Raw genomic sequence first — 18,720 nt, forward strand, 5'->3', positions numbered from 1 at the left:
AGACTGGTGGAAAAGGCTCGAAGGGCTGAATTGCCTCCTCTTGTTGTTTTCCTCTGATACAGCGCCTTATCATGTCTTCGAGACGTCTCAAAGCGCTTCACAGGATACACTGTAAAGTGAATTGGCAACACCTCCACTGACTTATATACTCCATTGTGCTGTTCTGTCTCTTGCAGCTGATTCCCATGAAGTCAAATGAGTCACAGACTGTGTTTACACTTCACCAGAAATGCCAAACCTGCATGCGACTGAATGACACCGTCTTGAACTCGGATGGTAAGTAGTGGAAGGGTCAGAGGCTAAATGTCTGTTTACTTTAATTCCTCTGAGCTTTGGTTCATTCCGCTTTCATTAAAATCAGATGAAAAAGCCGGAACGAGTGAGTTTCGAGGTCGGATGTGGTTCAGATATTTGAATGACTGACAGAGGCCGATTGACAACAATTGCTTATGGATGCCAGGTTATGTGACCATGGAGAAGCAGCCAATTTAGAGCCAAGGTCCCGTCTGCCTGTCCGGGTGGACGTTAAAGATCCCACGGTGCGATTGGAAAAGAGAAAGGAGTTTCTCTCTCCCGCCCTGGAGTCCCGACCAACCATCTCCCCACAGAAAATTGGTCATTCACGTCATGGCTATTGGTTGGGAACTTCCTAATTGGCTGTCACATTGGCTTGCAAAATACACATGGTCACTACACTACACAATCCATTCCCAGAAGCGTTTGAGGCATTCTTCCAGCGTGAAAAGCGCTGGATCAAATGCAAAGAAGAGGAAGTATCTCTGCTCTTTGAAATCTGACGTTTGTACATTTCGCGTGGGTCAAATGGTGTCTCACTCACTCACCCTGTTTTGCACTGAAACTGCGGGTGGAATTCAAAGCAAACTGTGAATTGGTGGTTGGAGGATGTAACTGTAAATGGGGCCGATTAAGTGTCAGAATGAATTAAGTATTAATGGACGCACATGGAGCGGCTTGCCAAGCCGAGGATCGCTTGAACAACTGAAGGACGAGAGCAAAAGGTTAAGTCTCAGTCATCGAAGTTACTCTCAATTTGACAAGACAGCACACATGCAACTCTATTATTGCTATTCAATTGCGTCTTCAATCTGTTTAATTTCTCCTTCTTCACTTTGGATCAATGTACTTACAGAACCATTGAACCATTGGTATAGCCTTTAGCTGTAGCTGTTTGTGAATCACTTATTATGGCTTCTCGGTGACCAGCTCACTACAGTCACCACGTGATCAACCTCAACTGACTAATCGGTCGTTAGTCCATTGGCGGATCGCTTTTCCGCCGGTAATAATCCCTTCACACAAACAATAATAATAATTCGGTCACGCAATCCACGACTGTGTGTGGGACATTCCTGGGCGCAATTGGCTGTCGTGTTTCGCCCACAAAATACACAGTCAATTCACTTTACAGCGTGTCCCGTGAAGCGCTTTGAGACGTCTCGAAGACGTGATAAGGCGCTGTATCAAATGCCAGGATTATTATTTATTATTCACTGCAAAGCTGAAAAAAAAAACCCTGCAGGATTCCAGGTTCCTGAGGCTATTTGCGTTGGTGCCAATGATCTGAATGAAAACAAAATCAAAGCTTAAGGTGGATTCTACTGAGAGCGACTGCGGTTCCTTGCAGCGAGCAAGGGGGNCACGCACAGACTTGTTACCAAACAGGAAGCCAGTTTTATCTGCCTGAACACGGAACGTGCAAGGTCTCTGGGTGTTCTGAAGTCGTCCCCAACACAGAAAACAAAAAAAGGATCATTAAAATAAAAAACACAAATCATCTCGAGGACCAAAAGCTGCAGCTGAAGACAGGAGAAACAATCTCATGACATAAACAAGTTGATGCTGATCAATCTCACTATCGTAAGTGGGTACGGGGGGAAAGCATCAAGCCTGGTAGCTTCTGGAAGGCTATCTTTGAAGCGTCTTTGTTTATTATTTTCTACAAGGGAATAGTTCAGATCGAAATAGCTTTGATGTGTTTCGGCCCCTTTGATCTTTCCTTTCTAGATTTTTTTTCTTCCAACTGGAATTATTGCTGTTTTTTTCCACCAAAGCAGCGCCATTGTGCAGCATTTTAATTGGATTTTTCTCTCTCTTCTTTTTTTTTTACTTTCTTCACCTGGGGCTTTCTTACCTTCTCGTAAAGAAATGAAAAAATCCGACCCTAACATTGGGAAGCAGAGAGAGCTCTCAAAACACTGTGCCAGCAGCTCGCTCACTGACCGTTGCGCTCGCATCACAAGCTCGTAGGTTTTTTGTTGGGGGGTGGGGTGGGGGTGGGGGGAAGGGGAGGGGAGGGGTGGGGGGAGTGGGTCAGACGCACGCGGGGAAACCCGTCACCATTGCTTCAGAGTCTCCAAACCAAGCTGAGATTTCACGCATCCCGTTTGCACAAGGAAATCCCAGGGATAGATTGTTGGACTGGAATGCGTTCTCTCGCTCTCGCTCTCTCTCTCTGTATCTCCCTGGAGGGACACACATCCTGCTTACCTAGTTCCAGAAAGTATTAGGTGCATTATTTTGACACGCGGCAGCCAATTGCGCACAGTTGACAAGTTACCAACATCGTGTGGCTCTTTCCCCTGCCTCCCCATCTCCCCACCCCCCGCCCCAGTCTCTCTGGGACACAGCTCTTTAAGCACATCGACAATGCCCTCCATGAATTCTCTTGCGCAACCTAGAAATTCAGGTGAGGAAGGGAGGAAGGGGCCTGTGTGGGAAGGCGATTGATTTTATATTAAAATAATAAAAACACTGTAAGTACATACTCGGCCTTCTTTCAGAATCAGAAGCGCAAAGCTTTAAACATATTGACAGGCAAAGGCTTTACGGTTCATCCATCCATCGAGCGAAAATCGATTAAACCTCAAAACGGTTTTGGAATAATTAATATCTTAATGGACATCTATCGAAGTGTTCCTTTAAAATCTATGTATAATACGATATAATATAATATAATATAATGCCGGTCCACGATGGAGGCTTTCTGATAGAACGGAGGATTGTAAGCAGTTGTTAGCCGCTGTGGAAATACAAGTAAAGAATGTGTATAAATCGCTCACACTGATAGTGCAGCCACAACAGTGCCTTTGTTTGGACCTGCCCCTGGGCGCTAAATTTCTATTAACCCTGACACATCGAACGACTTATCTGGTTCCCTGGTGACAGATGCTTGCCATCAGGGGTCTGTGCTCCTGACTCAGCCCTGCCTGTAGGACCCACGCCGGTTTTAATAAGAAAGTAATTGGTTTTAAAGGCCGGATTGAAAGCATTGACAGAGTGGCCGTCCGTCTTGGGGGCCGGAAAGGCCATTCGGATGATAGAGTGCGATAGCCACACAGCACAGAGAGGTTCATAAATACAAAAGGCTCCCTTTTCAGAGGGCTGCTATTGATAGAATGTGCCAGTCAATAAAAACTAATGGTGGCCACTGAAATAAAGAAGAGACACAGTGATCGATTGGGAATGGAAGTTCACACTCACATTAACTGCTCGGCCTCTGTTCCGCCACCCCTTTCCCTCCCCCCGCCCGCCCAGCGCCGTTCAAATCATAGAACAGGGAGGGAGCAATAGCTTTCTGAATAAACTAAAACTAAAACTCCACATCAACTCCTAGTGTACTTATAATAATAATATAATAATAATGCTTGCATTTGATATCGTGCCTTATCGCGTCATTGAAACCCACGTTTCGCCCATAAAATACACAGTCACTGCACTTTACGGTTTATCCCGTGAAGCGCTTTGAGGCGTCTCAAAGACGTGGATGATGCTCTGCGTCAAAGGGACAAGGGTTATTACTATTTACGGGACATGTTCAGGGCACTCGATAACCTGACTGGAGACTGCTCTGTGGGGCCGAAAAAATGCAGCCATCAAAAGTAATGCGATCAACCACCGAAAAAATGTCCAGCATAAATTCTAAAGAAGAACAGATAAAAGGCAATGATTTCCAGTCCGTAATCGAATCGAAAGCTTGGCTCGCGTGGTTTATGACATCATGTGAACCCCTCGATTAGATTACGGGCTTTCAGTTCGCTGGCTGCTATCCATTATTCCATAGGTACTTTATTCCAAAGAAACATCTGCTTGTCGTACAAACGCACCGGCTGAAAATTGTTCCCAACCCTGTTTTCCAATGGATTTCCAATAAAAACAAATTATCAAAGGGTGTCGATTCTCTGCCGGCGGGTTAGCCACAAAGGGGTTAAAAAAAATCAGCGTGTTATTTGTGTGGAGGCCTGGGAACACATCCGTACGTTGTCCACACATGTCTCGGAGCTTCTTGGAATTCTGTACCAAAAAAAAAATCTACAAAAAAGTTTAAAGCCGAAACGTCTTCGTTCTCCACCAGAATTCAGCAAAGGTTTTCCAACAAATGTGGCGATCTGATATCACAACAATAATAACGATAATAATCCCGGCATTTGACACAGCGCCTGATCACGTCTTCGAGACGTCTCAAAGCGCTCCACAGGATACGCTGTAAAGTGAACTGACTGTGTATTTTGCGGGAGAAACGCGGCAGCCAATTGCGCACAGCAGCGTCCCCACGAACAGCCGTGGATTGAGTGACCAAATTATTATTATTATTATTTTTTGTAGGGATTGTTACCCTTCAATTATTATTACATACACAGTAGCTTGTATATGTACCACACGTAAGAGATCATACAGTGTATTTTGCACGTGTCAGCCGGGCTCAGAGAGCTCACTCTTGTCTCCGAGTCAAGAGGTTGCGGGTTCAAGCTTCACGTTGGGACTTCGAGCTCACGGTCCAGGTCAACACAGTGTAGGGGAAACGCTGCATTTTCTGAGGTGTTGCCCTTCGGGTGAGAGGTCAAACCGAGTTCCTGGCAGTCCACTTGTTCGGGTGAACGTTAAAAATCGCAGGCCGCTACACGAAAGAGAAAAAGAAAGAGAAGTTTCACTCGCTGGACGTGAAGGCGGTGAAAAGAAGACCTCCCCCCCAAAAAAAAAATGTACCCTTTTTCAAAAATATACTAGAGGCTGGATAATATAAAGAGCACGACGAGAGGTTCTGGCAGGGAGTTGGAGGCAGTAATTCAGCTGTAACTGCCCTGCTGACGTTTATAAACTGATCGAGCTTCACTCTCGCAGTTCAGGGCATCATCGCAGCTGCTCAGTTGAATTACTGCCTTGAAGCTCGCTGGCAGCCGATCCATTATCCCACGTTTAGCCCACACCTAGGCAGGTCGGGCGAACAGGATAGAGGGGACATTTTACAACAGGCCGAGTTCAAGCCAGTAGCCCAAACGGGTCAACTATTTCATCTCACCGGTCAACAGTGTTTACCTACCCTGAGAACTTCCCGTCAGAAGCTCCCAGATTGGGCAACAGGGAAGCGGGCAAAGAAGCATTGCCACTCTGGATATCATCACTCACAGAGTCTAAAAATATTACTGAATAAGCCTAGAAGGGATGGAATAAGCCATTTGCCTTATTAGATCGTTGCATGCTGTTTAATATTCCTGGTGTAAATATGAAGCAGGTGCCTTCTCTAGACTTCTCCAGAAACGTCTAGAGTTCTAGGCTCAGAGAAGTTTTTTTCCTTTGTGTGCTGAAAAGATGCCAGTATCTAATTACCAGCAACTCTTTATATCTCACAGTCTAGGCTGACACTTAAGGGCAATACCGGGGGAGCAGAGGTGACATCCTTCCAGGCACCTTAAACTGATAAAAGACAAAATTACTGCCGAGGCTGGCAGCCTGAAATAGAAACAGAATTCGCTGGGAACACTTCAGCAGGTCTGGCAGCATCTATGGAGAGAGCGTTCCCAGCAACTTCTGTTTTTATACCTTAAACTGATATCCCGGCTACATTGTCAGGTTGAAGTTAAAGATCTCAAGTCATCGTTTGAAAACAGAAGGAAGATTCTCTTCTCAACTGTGAACCCGGTGAACAATCCTCCAGATAAAGTGGTTAACGGGATTTTACTGTCCATCTATCTGCTGCGCTCTCCCTACAAAGACACAGTCACTAGACTTGACAATAATTACAGGAAGCGCTTTGAGGCATATTTGTTTTTGAGTCAAACTCAATCACGGTTACGTGTCACCCTTTGGGTCACTAAGGTGAGGATTTAGGATTGTGTTGAGTCTTTAAGAGAGGAAATCTCACTGTGAAAACAATCACTGATGTTGATGATGAGAGTAAGACAGACCTCAATTATTCCATGGCTGGTTAGACCCATTCTCTACTGGTTTGGTGAATGGCACAGGGAGGTGAGGTGAAGGAGGGAAAAGAGTAAATACTTTACCAACTAAGAGATCGAATAACTATCCACTGATCTCCTTTTCTCAGGGTTATCAGACGTCTTTCTCCTTTGACTGTCTTGTTAATTCTCTAGTGCTAATCGCAGATATCCCAGCTGTAATGAGGTGTCCAGGAAGTTGCCTGCATCTTGATGCTTAACATTCTCCTGGGAGACATACCACAGGATTTCATTGTCAACCTCAACGGAACATGTACAGCCAGATTATGGGCTTAGTGCTAAAATGCTGCGGTGAAATATGCCATTTGAAATCGTCTGTCCCGTAATGACAGACACCATTAGCTGCAAACTCATTAATTAGTGAAGTCTGTTTTCAGATAATGTAATTATTGCAATAAGGTGATCAGTAGGTCTCTTCCTAATGATTATTATTCAAGATATTTAAAAAGACTAAGTACGAACAGACTAGATTAAAACTTGAACTCAAAGGACTACTGTTGGGGCACAGTGAGCATATATTGGTGTCCAACATCAACAGATTGTATTTATCCAGCGCCTTTCATGTCGGGAGGACGTCCCAAGATGGTGGACTCGCACTGAGCTGGGGGTTGGAATCGAGGTGTGGAGGGCGAGGGGGTGGGGAGTGGGAGGGTGACTTGGCCAAAGAGGAAGGTCTTGAGACAGGCCTTGAAGGAGGCTAGGGTGTGGCTGATGACTGGTAAGAGCGAGGTAACATTTCACTCACACAAATATATAACTCTGAATCTCCACCAGAAACATAAACGCTTCATGTCTCGGAATGATTCCGACTTTGAAAAGAATCCAATTCATGTTTGCAATATTTCCCTTCACGCAGATTTCCTGGTTATTATCGTTACATCGAAATCTACCAAAAGTCAGAGCAAGTGGTAACAGAGCAGGACTTGGCTGCCAAAGCTGCGAGCATTTAATACCCTCCTGGATCAGTGTAAGAAGTGGTGGAAAATCAATTCTTGCTTTGGGACTGTGGGCTGTAATCCAACAAAACACGTCTGAAGTACTATCCAAAGAGATGAAACATTCCTGAAGGAGCTACGTGGAGTCCCGTAGCTCAGCGGTTAAGAGCACTCGCCTCGCAAGCGGGAGGACCCGGGTTTGATTCCCGAGCGGGTCAGGGCAAAACTCTGGGCGTTTCCTTACTCCACGCACACCTCTGTTTACTTTGCAGTAAGTAAGAACCCGGTTGTCAGTCGTTTGGCGGATTGCCTTTTTTAAAAAATAACAATGATAATAATTTGGTCACTCAATCCACGACTGTTTGTGGGACAGACGCTGCTGTGTGCAATCGGCTGCCGTGTTTCGCCCACAAAATATACAGTCAATTCACTTTACAGTGTATCCTGTGAGGCGCTTTGAGACGTCTGGAAGCCGCGATAAGGCGCTGTATCGAATGCCAGGATTACTATCATTATTATTACTTTTAGTATAACTTTACAGGCCTGCGCGGTGGCGAGATGTGGGGTGGGGCGCGCGGGGGGGGGGGGGGGTGGGGTGGGGTGGGGGGGGAAAGCGTTTAAATAGTTTTGTGAGTTCTTTCCAAAAATTCTTGCCCGTGCGAATTAGTTGCAAATCTTGAAACCGCGTATTGTGTTTCACACTCCGGCTCTGGTTTAGTAAATATTCAGATCTCCTTCCGGGTGGTGTGGTTTCCGCGCCAGTGATTCTTATTTTATTAGCTGTTGCACGGTGCGGTCCAGGAGGATGAACTCGGCCTCTCCTTTTTTTTTACACACTTGCAATGTTACATTTTTCAAAGCTTGATATCTACTAGATTTGCTCGCCCGAGGGGTGGAATAAATGACTGCTCACAAATCAGGTAGAAAGCTGGTAAAAAAAAAAAGGACACGTTGGAGGGTCCTGACTGGGAGACGCAATCCCTCTCGCTCTCTGTAAGTGTTTTTCAATGATGTTTGGTCACTTTAGGCCTTTTATTAATGAGCCCTGTGGGGATAGTGACAGAACTTCTCCTCTCTCTAACAAGACATCAGATGACTCCGGTTTCCGTGGAAACGGACCGCGCAATCTATTTCTTCGCCTCATCTGCCGTCGGATTGCGAGCCGAGCAGGAGACATGCCTTTAAAGAGCCAGCTCTCGTTAGATCAATTAGCATCAGTCTGTGATTCCGTTTGATGTATAGTGATTACAACACATTTCTAACACCCACAATTACAATAATTCACCGAAAATGAGGGCAACCGATATGATCCGACATTAATAAGGCTTCAGTCTTAAAGGGCAGACGTGTGAGAAATGTGGGGAGAGCTACGAGGCCACATTCCCCCTAAGCCTCCTGGCGTCCATTGACCTATGAGTAAAAGACACTGACTTTTTATTCCGATACTTTGCGCTGATTTGAATTTGGGCGTCATTAGTAATGTTGAAAAATTATGAAACATTTAAGAGCTTGGCCTTTGACTCCCTGCAAGACGAGGGAGAGAGAACGAGAGAGACAATGAGAAAGGTGGGAGATGGAGAGAGAGAGAGAGAGAGAGAAAGAGAGAAAGCGAGAGACGGAGAGAGAGAATGAGAAACCAGTGAAAAATGTCTAGTCACAGCACTGATGAATGCACTCTCTACTAAGTGCGAGACCGATTTGCCACATTTCTATCAGCTACTAAGGTGTCTGCTCAATGGAAGCACAGATAAACGAGACAATAAAATAAAATAAAATAAAATACTGCAGGTTAATTCGGAAACGTCTGTCTGTCTGTCCAAAGTTTGTTTGGAAGAGTTTAGGAAAATCGTAAGATATTGCTTGTACTGAATAGATTTTTACACTGGTCTTCAAGACGTCTCAAAGCCCTTCGCAGGATATATACCGTCAAGTGAATTGACTGTATATTTTGTGGGCAAAACGCAGCGGCCAATTGCGCACAGCGGTGTCTGTCTCACAAACAGTCATGGATTGAGTGACCAACTTATTATTTTTTTACTGTGAAGGGATTATTACCCCCGGAAAAGCAATCCGCCAATCGACTAACGACCGGGTTCCTACTTACTGCTGGGTAAACAGGTGTGTGTGTGTGTGTGTGTGAGGAGTAAGGAAACTTGCCTAAGGTTTCTCCCCGGCCTGGAATCGAACCCGGATCCTCTCGCTTGCGAAGCCAACTTGCTAACCACTACACTACAGGATCCCACAGGGCTGTCATGATTTTAAGGCGATGACCCCTGAAATGGATCCCTTTGCCAGTAGGAAGACACATCTACTCCCTAACCTGTCAATGCCTTTCATTATTTTTAGCTCCTCAATCAAATCAGCTCCAGCCTGTAGTAGAGTCATTGAGGACGGACTTGATGGCAGATTCCTCCCAGAAAAACCGAAATAATCGAACGTTGGAAATAAAATAGAAAAACACGCTGCAAACATAACGATAGGATTAACAGTGTTTGTCTGTGTCACGTCGCTCTATTTGGCAATTAATTGAATCAGCATATGCAAATGGATGAAATTAGCACAGTTAATTAATGTTACCCCAAATGGCATAATGAAGATGTTTCATAGTTTTATAAAGCTCATATTCACAGGTTTGGAGTTGTAGAGGAAATCTGTTTTGGAATTTGAATAAGTAAATCCTTCAGCATAATTCATATATGTATTATTGCTCTTCGATGCAATAATAACTCTCTCTGAATTTGCTAAGTAGAGAAATTATGATATGAGTTATTGCAAAATTTATTCTTGATTTGATTTTATATGAGTTTAGAAAATGTGACAATTAACACGATTAATTAATTCCATCTCTCATTTCAGCGGTAGGTGTGTCCTCTGACTCACCACATTAGGAGTTTTTTAAGTTATTAATAACAATTTTAAAGCTTCATATTTGATATCAACGACCTTACTTTCCCACCAGGTAAACAGAATCTGTTTTATTAACAGGGCTGGTTTGTGTAAGTTTGGGTAAATAGTAATCCTTGTGTTTGATATAGCCCCTCATCACATCGTAGAAACATTTCAAAGTGCTTCACGGGATTTAACATAGGGACATAGGAACAAGAAGAGGCCATTCAGCCTCTCAAGCCTATTCCGCCATTCTATAAGATATTGGCTGATCTGCACCTCAACTCCAATTACTCGCCCTTGCCCCATATCCTTTGATACCCTGACCTAGCAATTATACCCTTACCTAACAATTCCATAATATTTATAAACGTGTCTACCCAGCCCAAAAAGATGGGACGTGATCTAACACACTGACAGAATGATTGGATAGGCTGAATATACCTCCTTCTGTTGCTGTGTTTCTATGATATTAACGTATAAATGCCAACAAAACTAACAGAACTTTTAAATGTGTGAAATCCATAGAGTATGAAGCCCTGTCGGATTACGGAAAGTATTTCAATCTGGGGTCTGAATTCTTGTGATTAATTATATCGACTGAACCCATGGATTGGCCTCAGTCGCAATCTCATTGTCAATGTTCTCCATTGTCTTCACTCAAGTGAAAGTGACTAGGATTTCTCTGGCACGTGTGTGACACACACGCGATGAAATATGGGCTCCCTATCTTCAGGCCTTGAACAATCGAAAACAATGCTGAAATGTTATGTGGAGTCCTGTAGCTCAGTGGTTAGAGCACTCGCCTCGCACGCGAGAGGACCAGGGTTCGATTCCCGGAAGGGCGAAATATTGGGCAAGTTTCCTTACTCCACACGCCTCTGTTTCCCCAGCAGCAGTGTTGTTAGTCGATTGGCGGATCGCTTTTCCGGAGGTAATAATTCCTTCAAAAACAAATAATAATAATAATTTGGTCACTCAATCCACGGCTGTTTGTGGGGACGCTGCTGTGCCCAATTGGCCGCCACGTTTCGTCCACAAAATATACAGTCAATTCACTTTACAGTCTATCCTGTGAAGCACTTTGAGACGTCGAGAAGACATGATAAGATGCTGTATCAAATGCCAGGATTATTATTATCATTATTATTATTATTTGCAATTCCGATCAAAGATAGACGGGTTGAAGAAGATCGTGTGGGGGAAGGAGAGGACCAAACACTCTGTGGTCTGTAGGGTAGAATGAGGAGTCTGACAGAAAACTCCCCCGATGGTGTAACATCAATGCCTGTGCAGCTTTGATCTCCGAATGAGCTCCTTTTGATTGCAACTCTCAAAGTGTCGGCCGTCCCTCCTGAGATTTACAGAATCGAGGTTTTACTTTCATCTCTCCATCATTAGTGCTGCTTACACAGGAAGTTGACACTTCCCAAAGACCACTGGGAGATCCTGCTCTAAGGCTGAATTCTAAGTCTCCAACATTGACTGAAATTCCTCAACAATTTTCTCCTTTCTTTTGCGGTTTAAGTGAAAAAAAAAGAGAAGCACGGGTTTTCAGAACGTTCTGTCCCACTCTCCTGGAACGCATCCCAGTACAACGTAAACATCTTTTATATTTAAATAGTATTTGCTAACTTGTGCTCTCTTACATCTAACCATTTGTAAGATATTGATGGAATCAAATCTATTGCTTCTGAGGAAAGAACCAAGGCACAAATCAAAGGCGTTTGGATACGTGGATCAGTGGAATTCTCGCAGTTTTTATTGATGAATGGCTTTGATTTTTTTTATGATAAATCGTACTTATTTACATTCACTTTTCCCTGCACTGGCCCTCTCTGATCTTATGGGTGAGCGGAGATTATAGCCAGTATTTCCTCGCGAAGTGACTATAATAATAATAATAATCCTTGCATTTGATGCAGCGTTTTATCGCGTCTTCGAGACACCTCAAAGCACTTCACAGAATATATTGTAAAGTGAATTGACTGTGTATTTTGTGGGCGATAGACCCTGTATAAGATATTAGATCATTAGATCGTTGTGAGTAAGGCTGAAGTCTTACAGTTTAACGTCTCTCATTGGAACATTATTTGGCAGCTGTCTGACTCTAAGTGTCACTGAGACACGGGGAGGAAAGAAACTGTAGGCTTCCTTCAACTGGGTTGGCATATTTTCAGAGCCCTCATATTAAAGGGATTTCTGAGATAAAGTCCTCCCCGTAATTGTCTTAATTGGTGCATTCATCAATGTGATTTATTTTGTTCAAGCAAATTTTAATGGAATGTAGTCATTTGAATACTAGAAACGATTGGATTGTCTTGAATAGTAATGTACAGCAGTAATTAGTGAATGGCTCAGTAACGTTGGATACTGCAAGTAAACCCCACCTAATTCAAGAGGTCTTCTCAGTCTAGAAAAGGCTTATTTCTGGGACATGCAAATTCAACTTTTTTAACCATTTTCTAAACACGAACGAGGATATTAATGAAAACAAGTAACTTAATTACGTTGATTAACAGGCATGTGCCCATGATAGCTACCACTGATGGTCTCAAATTCCAAGTGGATAATAATAATAATAATAATCTTTGCATTTGATATAGCTCCTTATCACGTCTCAAAGCGCTTCACAGGATATACTGTAAAGTGTAGTGACTGTGTATTTTGTGGGCGAAACGCGGCAGCCAATTGCGCACAGCAGCGTCCCCACAAACAGCCGTGGATTGAGTGATCTGTTTTTTTGGGGATGCAAAACAGCAATGCTGATTCATGTGATGTGCCGCTCCTTAAATCTAAAAATATTTTGATACGTTTGACGTCTTTGGGTGTTTAAAAGACAACGTGTTTATTTCAGATAAATTAAAAGAAGGCCATTCATGTTTGTTGGACAGAAAAAACATCTTGTTTATTGTTGGGGGAGACGGGCGGGGTGTTTTTTACATTACACATTGATAAGGTGCAAAGATCACAAGACTGTGGAGCTGACAGGACTCTTGACTTTCACATGATAACATAGAATCATATAATCTTACATTACACAAGGAGGCCATTAGGCCCATCCAAGGCCCTGGGCTGACTCTTTGAAAGCTACCAACTAGTCCCACTCCCCCCGTTCTTACCCCTACCCCACAGCCCTGCGAATGTTTCCTTTTCAGAAACATACAAACATAGAAACAGGAGTAGGTTATTCAGCCCCTCGAGCTGTACCTCAAGTCCAATTACCTGCTCTTGCCCCATATCCCTTAATACCCTGACCTAACAAATATCTATCTACCTCCGTCTTTTAAGTACCTATCCAATTCCCTCTTGAAAGCTACTATCGAATCTGCTTCCACCACCCTTTCAGGCCGTGGTATCTCTTTGCGGTTGCTCCAATAATAATCATAATATGCCTTTCTATTTGATATAGCACCTTATCACATCATTGAGAAGTCTCAAAGCGCTTCACAGAATATACTGTAAAGTGGAGTGAGTGCCCGTGTTTTGTGGATGAAACGCGGCAGTCAATTGCGCACAGCAGCGTCCCCACAAACAGTCACTGGGGGATTGAGTGACCAAATTATTATTTATTTATTATTTTGTGGGTGAGAAGGGATCGTTACCCCCTTAAATTATTATAATAAATTATTATAATAATAATAAGCCAGCGTTTTATCACTTTATTGAGACGTCTCAAAGCGCTTCCCAGATTACACTGTAAAGTGAATTGACTGTGTATTTTTGCGGGTGAAATAATTGCACCTCAGAATTATTATTATTATTACTATTCTCCCACAAAATACACAGTCTATACACTTTACAAACTGCACCGGCTCCCTGTCCCAGAGAGGATCGATTTCAAGATCCTCACCCTCGTATTCACCTCTGCACCCCCCGACCTCTCTGACCTCCTCTCTCCTCAAAACAGTACCCGTTGCCTTCGTTCCTCCGGGTCTGGCCTCCTCCTCGCCCCTCGAGTCCTCCGCTCCACCCTCGGCGGCCGTGCCTTCAGCCACTATGCCCCGAGGCTCTGGAACTGCCTTCCTCACTCCCTTCGTCTCACTTCCTCCCTTCCCATTTTCAGGTCTCTGCTGAAGACCTTTCTTTTCGACCGCACCTTTGGTCACCTTCCCCCCCACTCCCCCTCCCCCCGGCTCCTTCCCCTCCCCTCGGCTCAGTCCTGGGATCCGTTACTGTAAAGCCCTCTGAGACGCCGTCCGGGGTGGAGGGCGCTATATACATCCAAGTTGTTGTTGTTGAAGCGCTGTGAGACGTCTCAAAGTACGTGCTAAGGCGCTGCATCAAATGCAAGGAGCATTATTATTATTATTATTATTATTGCCATTATCAATAATAATGCCTTGAAGACAGACAGCCAGGGACTGAAGCTCTTAACTCTGGTGCCTGTAATGAACACAGTTGATAAATGATTATCCCAGAACATGAGATCAAAGGACATTTGAGACCAAAGCTGTGAGCAGTGAGAGAGGAGTGAGTGAGTGAGTGACTGGTGCTGTGTCAGTGGTTGCCTTCTCTGCTTGTTTCTGGGTGTGAGACACACACACACACTGCACCAGCACTCGCTCTCCAGTGATGCATTTCCGTTCATTGACAGCAAACCAGGCTTTGGGGAGAGGACCTGAGAAGGGAAAACAATTCCACAGCTAAAAAACAAAGCACACCTTCATTCCAACCCTGGTAAGCTCTTACCTTTTTCCCCCTTTGCCTTGAAAATAAAGCCCCTTAGAAGATAGGATGAATTCCCCCAGAGCTTGTGGCTCTGGGATGGGTGGCTGCAGTGGATGGGTGTCTCAAGGGTGTTTAAAGGGAAAGGGAGGAGACTGTATTAATATTATGCGATGCTCATGGTTTAATGCGAACGAGAGGGACTGAGGTTTATTGTATAATTTAATAACATGTGTATGTATATATCTCAGTTGGGTTATTTCCTTGAGGTTGTGTTCAGATCTCTCTCTCTGTCTCTCTCTCTCTCTTGTATTGTTAAAGAGCCTCATCTCATCTCAGAGTCATTCTGTTTTTTAAATTCATTCATTCATTAATTTTTTTTATAGAAACAAATCACGTTTTTTTTCAACAACCTGATTTGTTTTATTTGATTTTTTTTTTCTTCCCTTAAAAAAAAAACCCATCGCGGTTTCGATGAATGTGTGTGAAAGACTGGTTGAGCAGTGATGGATGGATGGATGATGGATGGATGGATGGAGTGGCAAGGGGTCATTAATCATGGCTGGTGGGGGGAGAGGGAGGGGGAGGGGGTTTAGGGAAGGGGGGGAGAGACAGAATGAGAAAGAAATGAAAAAGAACAACCTGAAAATGAACGCTGAGAATGAAATGCTAATAATAATAAGCCTTGGGTTTGATTTGGCGCCTTATTATGCTTTCGAGACGTCTCAAAGCGCTTCACAGAATAGACCGTAAACTGGATACCTTGCGGGCAAAACCCGGCAGCCAATTGCACATAGAAACGTCCCATAAACAGTCGTGGATTGAGTGGCTACAAAATTTTTTTGGGGGGGTGGTGTGGGGTGGTGGGGAGGGATTATTGCCCCCGGAAAGCGATCGGCCAATCCAGTAATGAAACCTAGTGCGATGGTCCAGGGGGCAGGACTTCTAACAAAGAGGAGACAGTCTGGGAATTTTTAAGAGATGGACTCGTGGAAAAACGTAAAGGGGAAATTGACACAAAAATATTTATTTCTTGATCTTGACTGTAACCCGGACTCCCAGTCAGTGTGTGTCTGTCGCTGTCCAACATTTCAGCACCTTCCCATTTATTAATCACCATTTTGCAGAGAACTCAATGTGAAGTTGGGCAGGAAAGCTTACATGGAAAATTAGCTGTTAGGCTATCGGTGTTTTATTTTTTCAATAATGATAATCCTCGCACTTTGATATAGCGCTGTATCACGTCGTCGAGACGTCTCAAAGCGCTTCACAGGATATACTGTGAAGTGGATTGACTGTGTATCTTGTGGGCGAAATGCGGCAGCCGATTGCACCCAATAGTGTCCTACAAACAGCTTTGGAGTGAGTGACCTATTTTGGTCAGGAAAGATTACCACTGGTAGTTTATTTTAACATTGTGAATCAGGATTTTCCCGGGATGGAATCCTCAGTGTGTTTTTGATATACTCTTAAGCAAGGTGATGAGCTTCCACGTGTGCCAGACACCCGGTTCGACCAAAAAAAAAAGGCCCATTACAGCAACCTTCCTGTAAAGTAACTCAATATCTCAAATATTTTGAGGACTTATGATCTGATAAAGCGCTTTATCAAATGCGAAGATTATTGACTTTATTTACCAATCGTTTCCACGATAGTTAACGAAAAATCAAATCATTCATTGAAACCTTACAGACAGATTATCATCATTGTGGATGTGCCTGTTTTTATAAGCCTCTCTTAAAACCTGCTGCAATTTTTCAGCTTCACAAAGGCAGTCAGCATGTTAACTGTCCAACATGTGAAGCCACGTGAGGTTCCTTCAAGCCCTGTGTTTAGTGACGGAAAAGTCAATGCTCAAATGAGAAACAAGGCGACGGGAGGCGCAGAACTCAAACAAGACAAGAACTTCAACTTTGTGGAGGAGTCCTGCGACAAGAACGAGAACGTTGGCCAGTGTCAGGCGGGCGGAACTGCCCTCCGAGAGATGGTCAGTCAACTTGACAACGGCGTCCAGGCAAAGTGCGAGCCCGACGTCCAATTGGGGAGAGATGCCGCCTGCTTTGTCGCTGCCGCCGATTCTCCGGGTTTGGAATCGGGTCGACTCAAGCCACTCTCCGTTGAAAACGTGCGGATGTCACCGGGAGTGACCGGAACGGGTCACGGCAACAAGCCCAACGCGGCCAAGGATTACGAAGAGTTTGCGGTCTCCCCTTCGGATGACAATGGCTACTCCAGCAGCTGCTTGAGCATCGAAAGCCCAGACAGTGTTGATGGAAGCATTTGGGAGGTGGCTGAGACTGTGCAGAGAGATGACTTCACCGCCTGGCAGCAGAACGAGGACGTCAGCGTCGAGAAAGTCCCGGGGTCTCTAACCGCCTCGGGCTCCTTCTTGCCTTTGCTGCTTGAGGCAGTGCAGAACCTTCAAGAGAAGCAGAGGTTCAAGGAACAAGAGAGAGAGAAGCACCAGACCCAGGTCATCATGTACCGAAGGCTGGCTCTGTTGCGTTGGATCCGTAACCTCCAACAGAAAGTAGTCGACCACCAAAGCCGCCTGCAGGAGAGCTACGACACCATCCTAAGCAATCGCAAAGAACTGCTCAAATTCATCAAACAGGGTGTCATCTAGCAGCAAGTCGGCTAAGACACAGCGAACGCAATGAAATGTTTGGCTGTTGAGACATATGTGTGTGTAAAATAAAAGAATGGCAATAGATATATCCCGTGATGCGCTTTATTGAGACGTCTCAACAACACGATAAGGCCCTATATGAAAATGAAAGGATTACTGTTATTATTAGTAGCCGTCGACACAAATGTAGAGATTACCGCGGGCCACATTTGCCCCCCCTCCCCCCCATTTCATCTGGCCCAACCGCTCACTCCCTAACCCGTAAATGTTGTGTTACGTTTCTGGAAGAGAAACACAAAAATATTGCTTACTTAGGCCATGGACGTCTCCCAAATAGCAAGCGAGAGACCTGGGTTCGATTCCCGGCAGGCTGAAACCTTGGGCAAGTTTCCTTACTCCGCACACCTGATAATAATCCCTCAAGAAAAAAAAATCAATAATAATGTGGTCACTCAATCCACGACTGTTTGTGGGACTCTGCTGTGCGCAATTGGCTGCCGCGTTTCACCCATAAATATACAGTCGCTATACTTTACAGTATATTCTGTGAAGCACTTTGAGATATCTAGAATTATTATTATTATTGATGTGTGCCAGACCCTGTTATTTATCCAGCTTTTTTTTCTCTCTATGCAATCTTTGGTTCACATGATTTTGCACAATTAAGATCTTATTTAGCCCTTTAAGCACTTGATACACATTCCTTGTTTCGAAAAGTACAAAGATGTTTTGCGGCACAAATTATACAGTCAATTCACTTTACGTTGTATTCTGTGAAGCACTGTGAAATGTCTCGAAGATGTGATAAGGCGTTACATCAAATACATGGAATATTATTGTTCAGTTTCTTTAATTTGATGTGGGAATGGAATCTGCCAAAGGTTAAAAGTTTCTGTTTGCAAAACTAGTGCACTTGCATGTCTTAAAGTGTGTGATCAGCAACCAAGCAAAGCTCTGTGAAAAACTGTATGTGTTGTAATAGACCTTTAAATAGAAAAGTTAACATTAGTATATTAAAAAAACACACTCTGGAACTACCGAGATGTATCGGGTGTCTTTTCGGGTACGTTGTTCAATGGGTAGTGTGTGCAGTCGTGCGTGGAGGATGCAGTGCAAAATACCATACAAAATTACACTTGTAGAGCGCCTTTCACACCGCGAGGACGTCCCAAGGCACTCTTTAGGATGCGCACAGCTCAGGTGTACAGATGAACCTGTATTGACCAAGTAGCACATTCCACGGGACAGCTGAGCGTTCTGTACAGCAGATGACACGACATGAAACAGTGGATCTCTGTGAAGCGAGCATTGAGTTTTTGCAAGGCATTTGAGGCCGAACACTGACTCA

At 44.1% G+C, this 18,720-nt stretch overlaps 1 protein-coding gene across 1 annotated transcript; it reads left to right on the top strand.

Moving 5' to 3' along the window:
- The first annotated feature begins 1,837 nt into the window (after positions 1–1,837).
- Positions 1,838–17,456, top strand: LOC103188682 (UPF0500 protein C1orf216 homolog). Its single transcript, XM_007908740.2, has 3 exons — positions 1,838–1,878; positions 14,673–14,755; positions 16,505–17,456. Exons 1-3 carry the CDS (start codon positions 1,858–1,860, stop codon positions 17,367–17,369), a joined length of 969 nt encoding a protein of 322 aa, XP_007906931.2. The 5' UTR covers positions 1,838–1,857; the 3' UTR covers positions 17,370–17,456.
- The last annotated feature ends 1,264 nt before the right edge of the window (positions 17,457–18,720 follow it).

The sequence above is a fragment of the Callorhinchus milii genome, unplaced genomic scaffold (genome assembly GCF_018977255.1).
Source record: "Callorhinchus milii isolate IMCB2004 unplaced genomic scaffold, IMCB_Cmil_1.0 Scaffold10, whole genome shotgun sequence".
NCBI lineage: Eukaryota > Metazoa > Chordata > Chondrichthyes > Chimaeriformes > Callorhinchidae > Callorhinchus > Callorhinchus milii.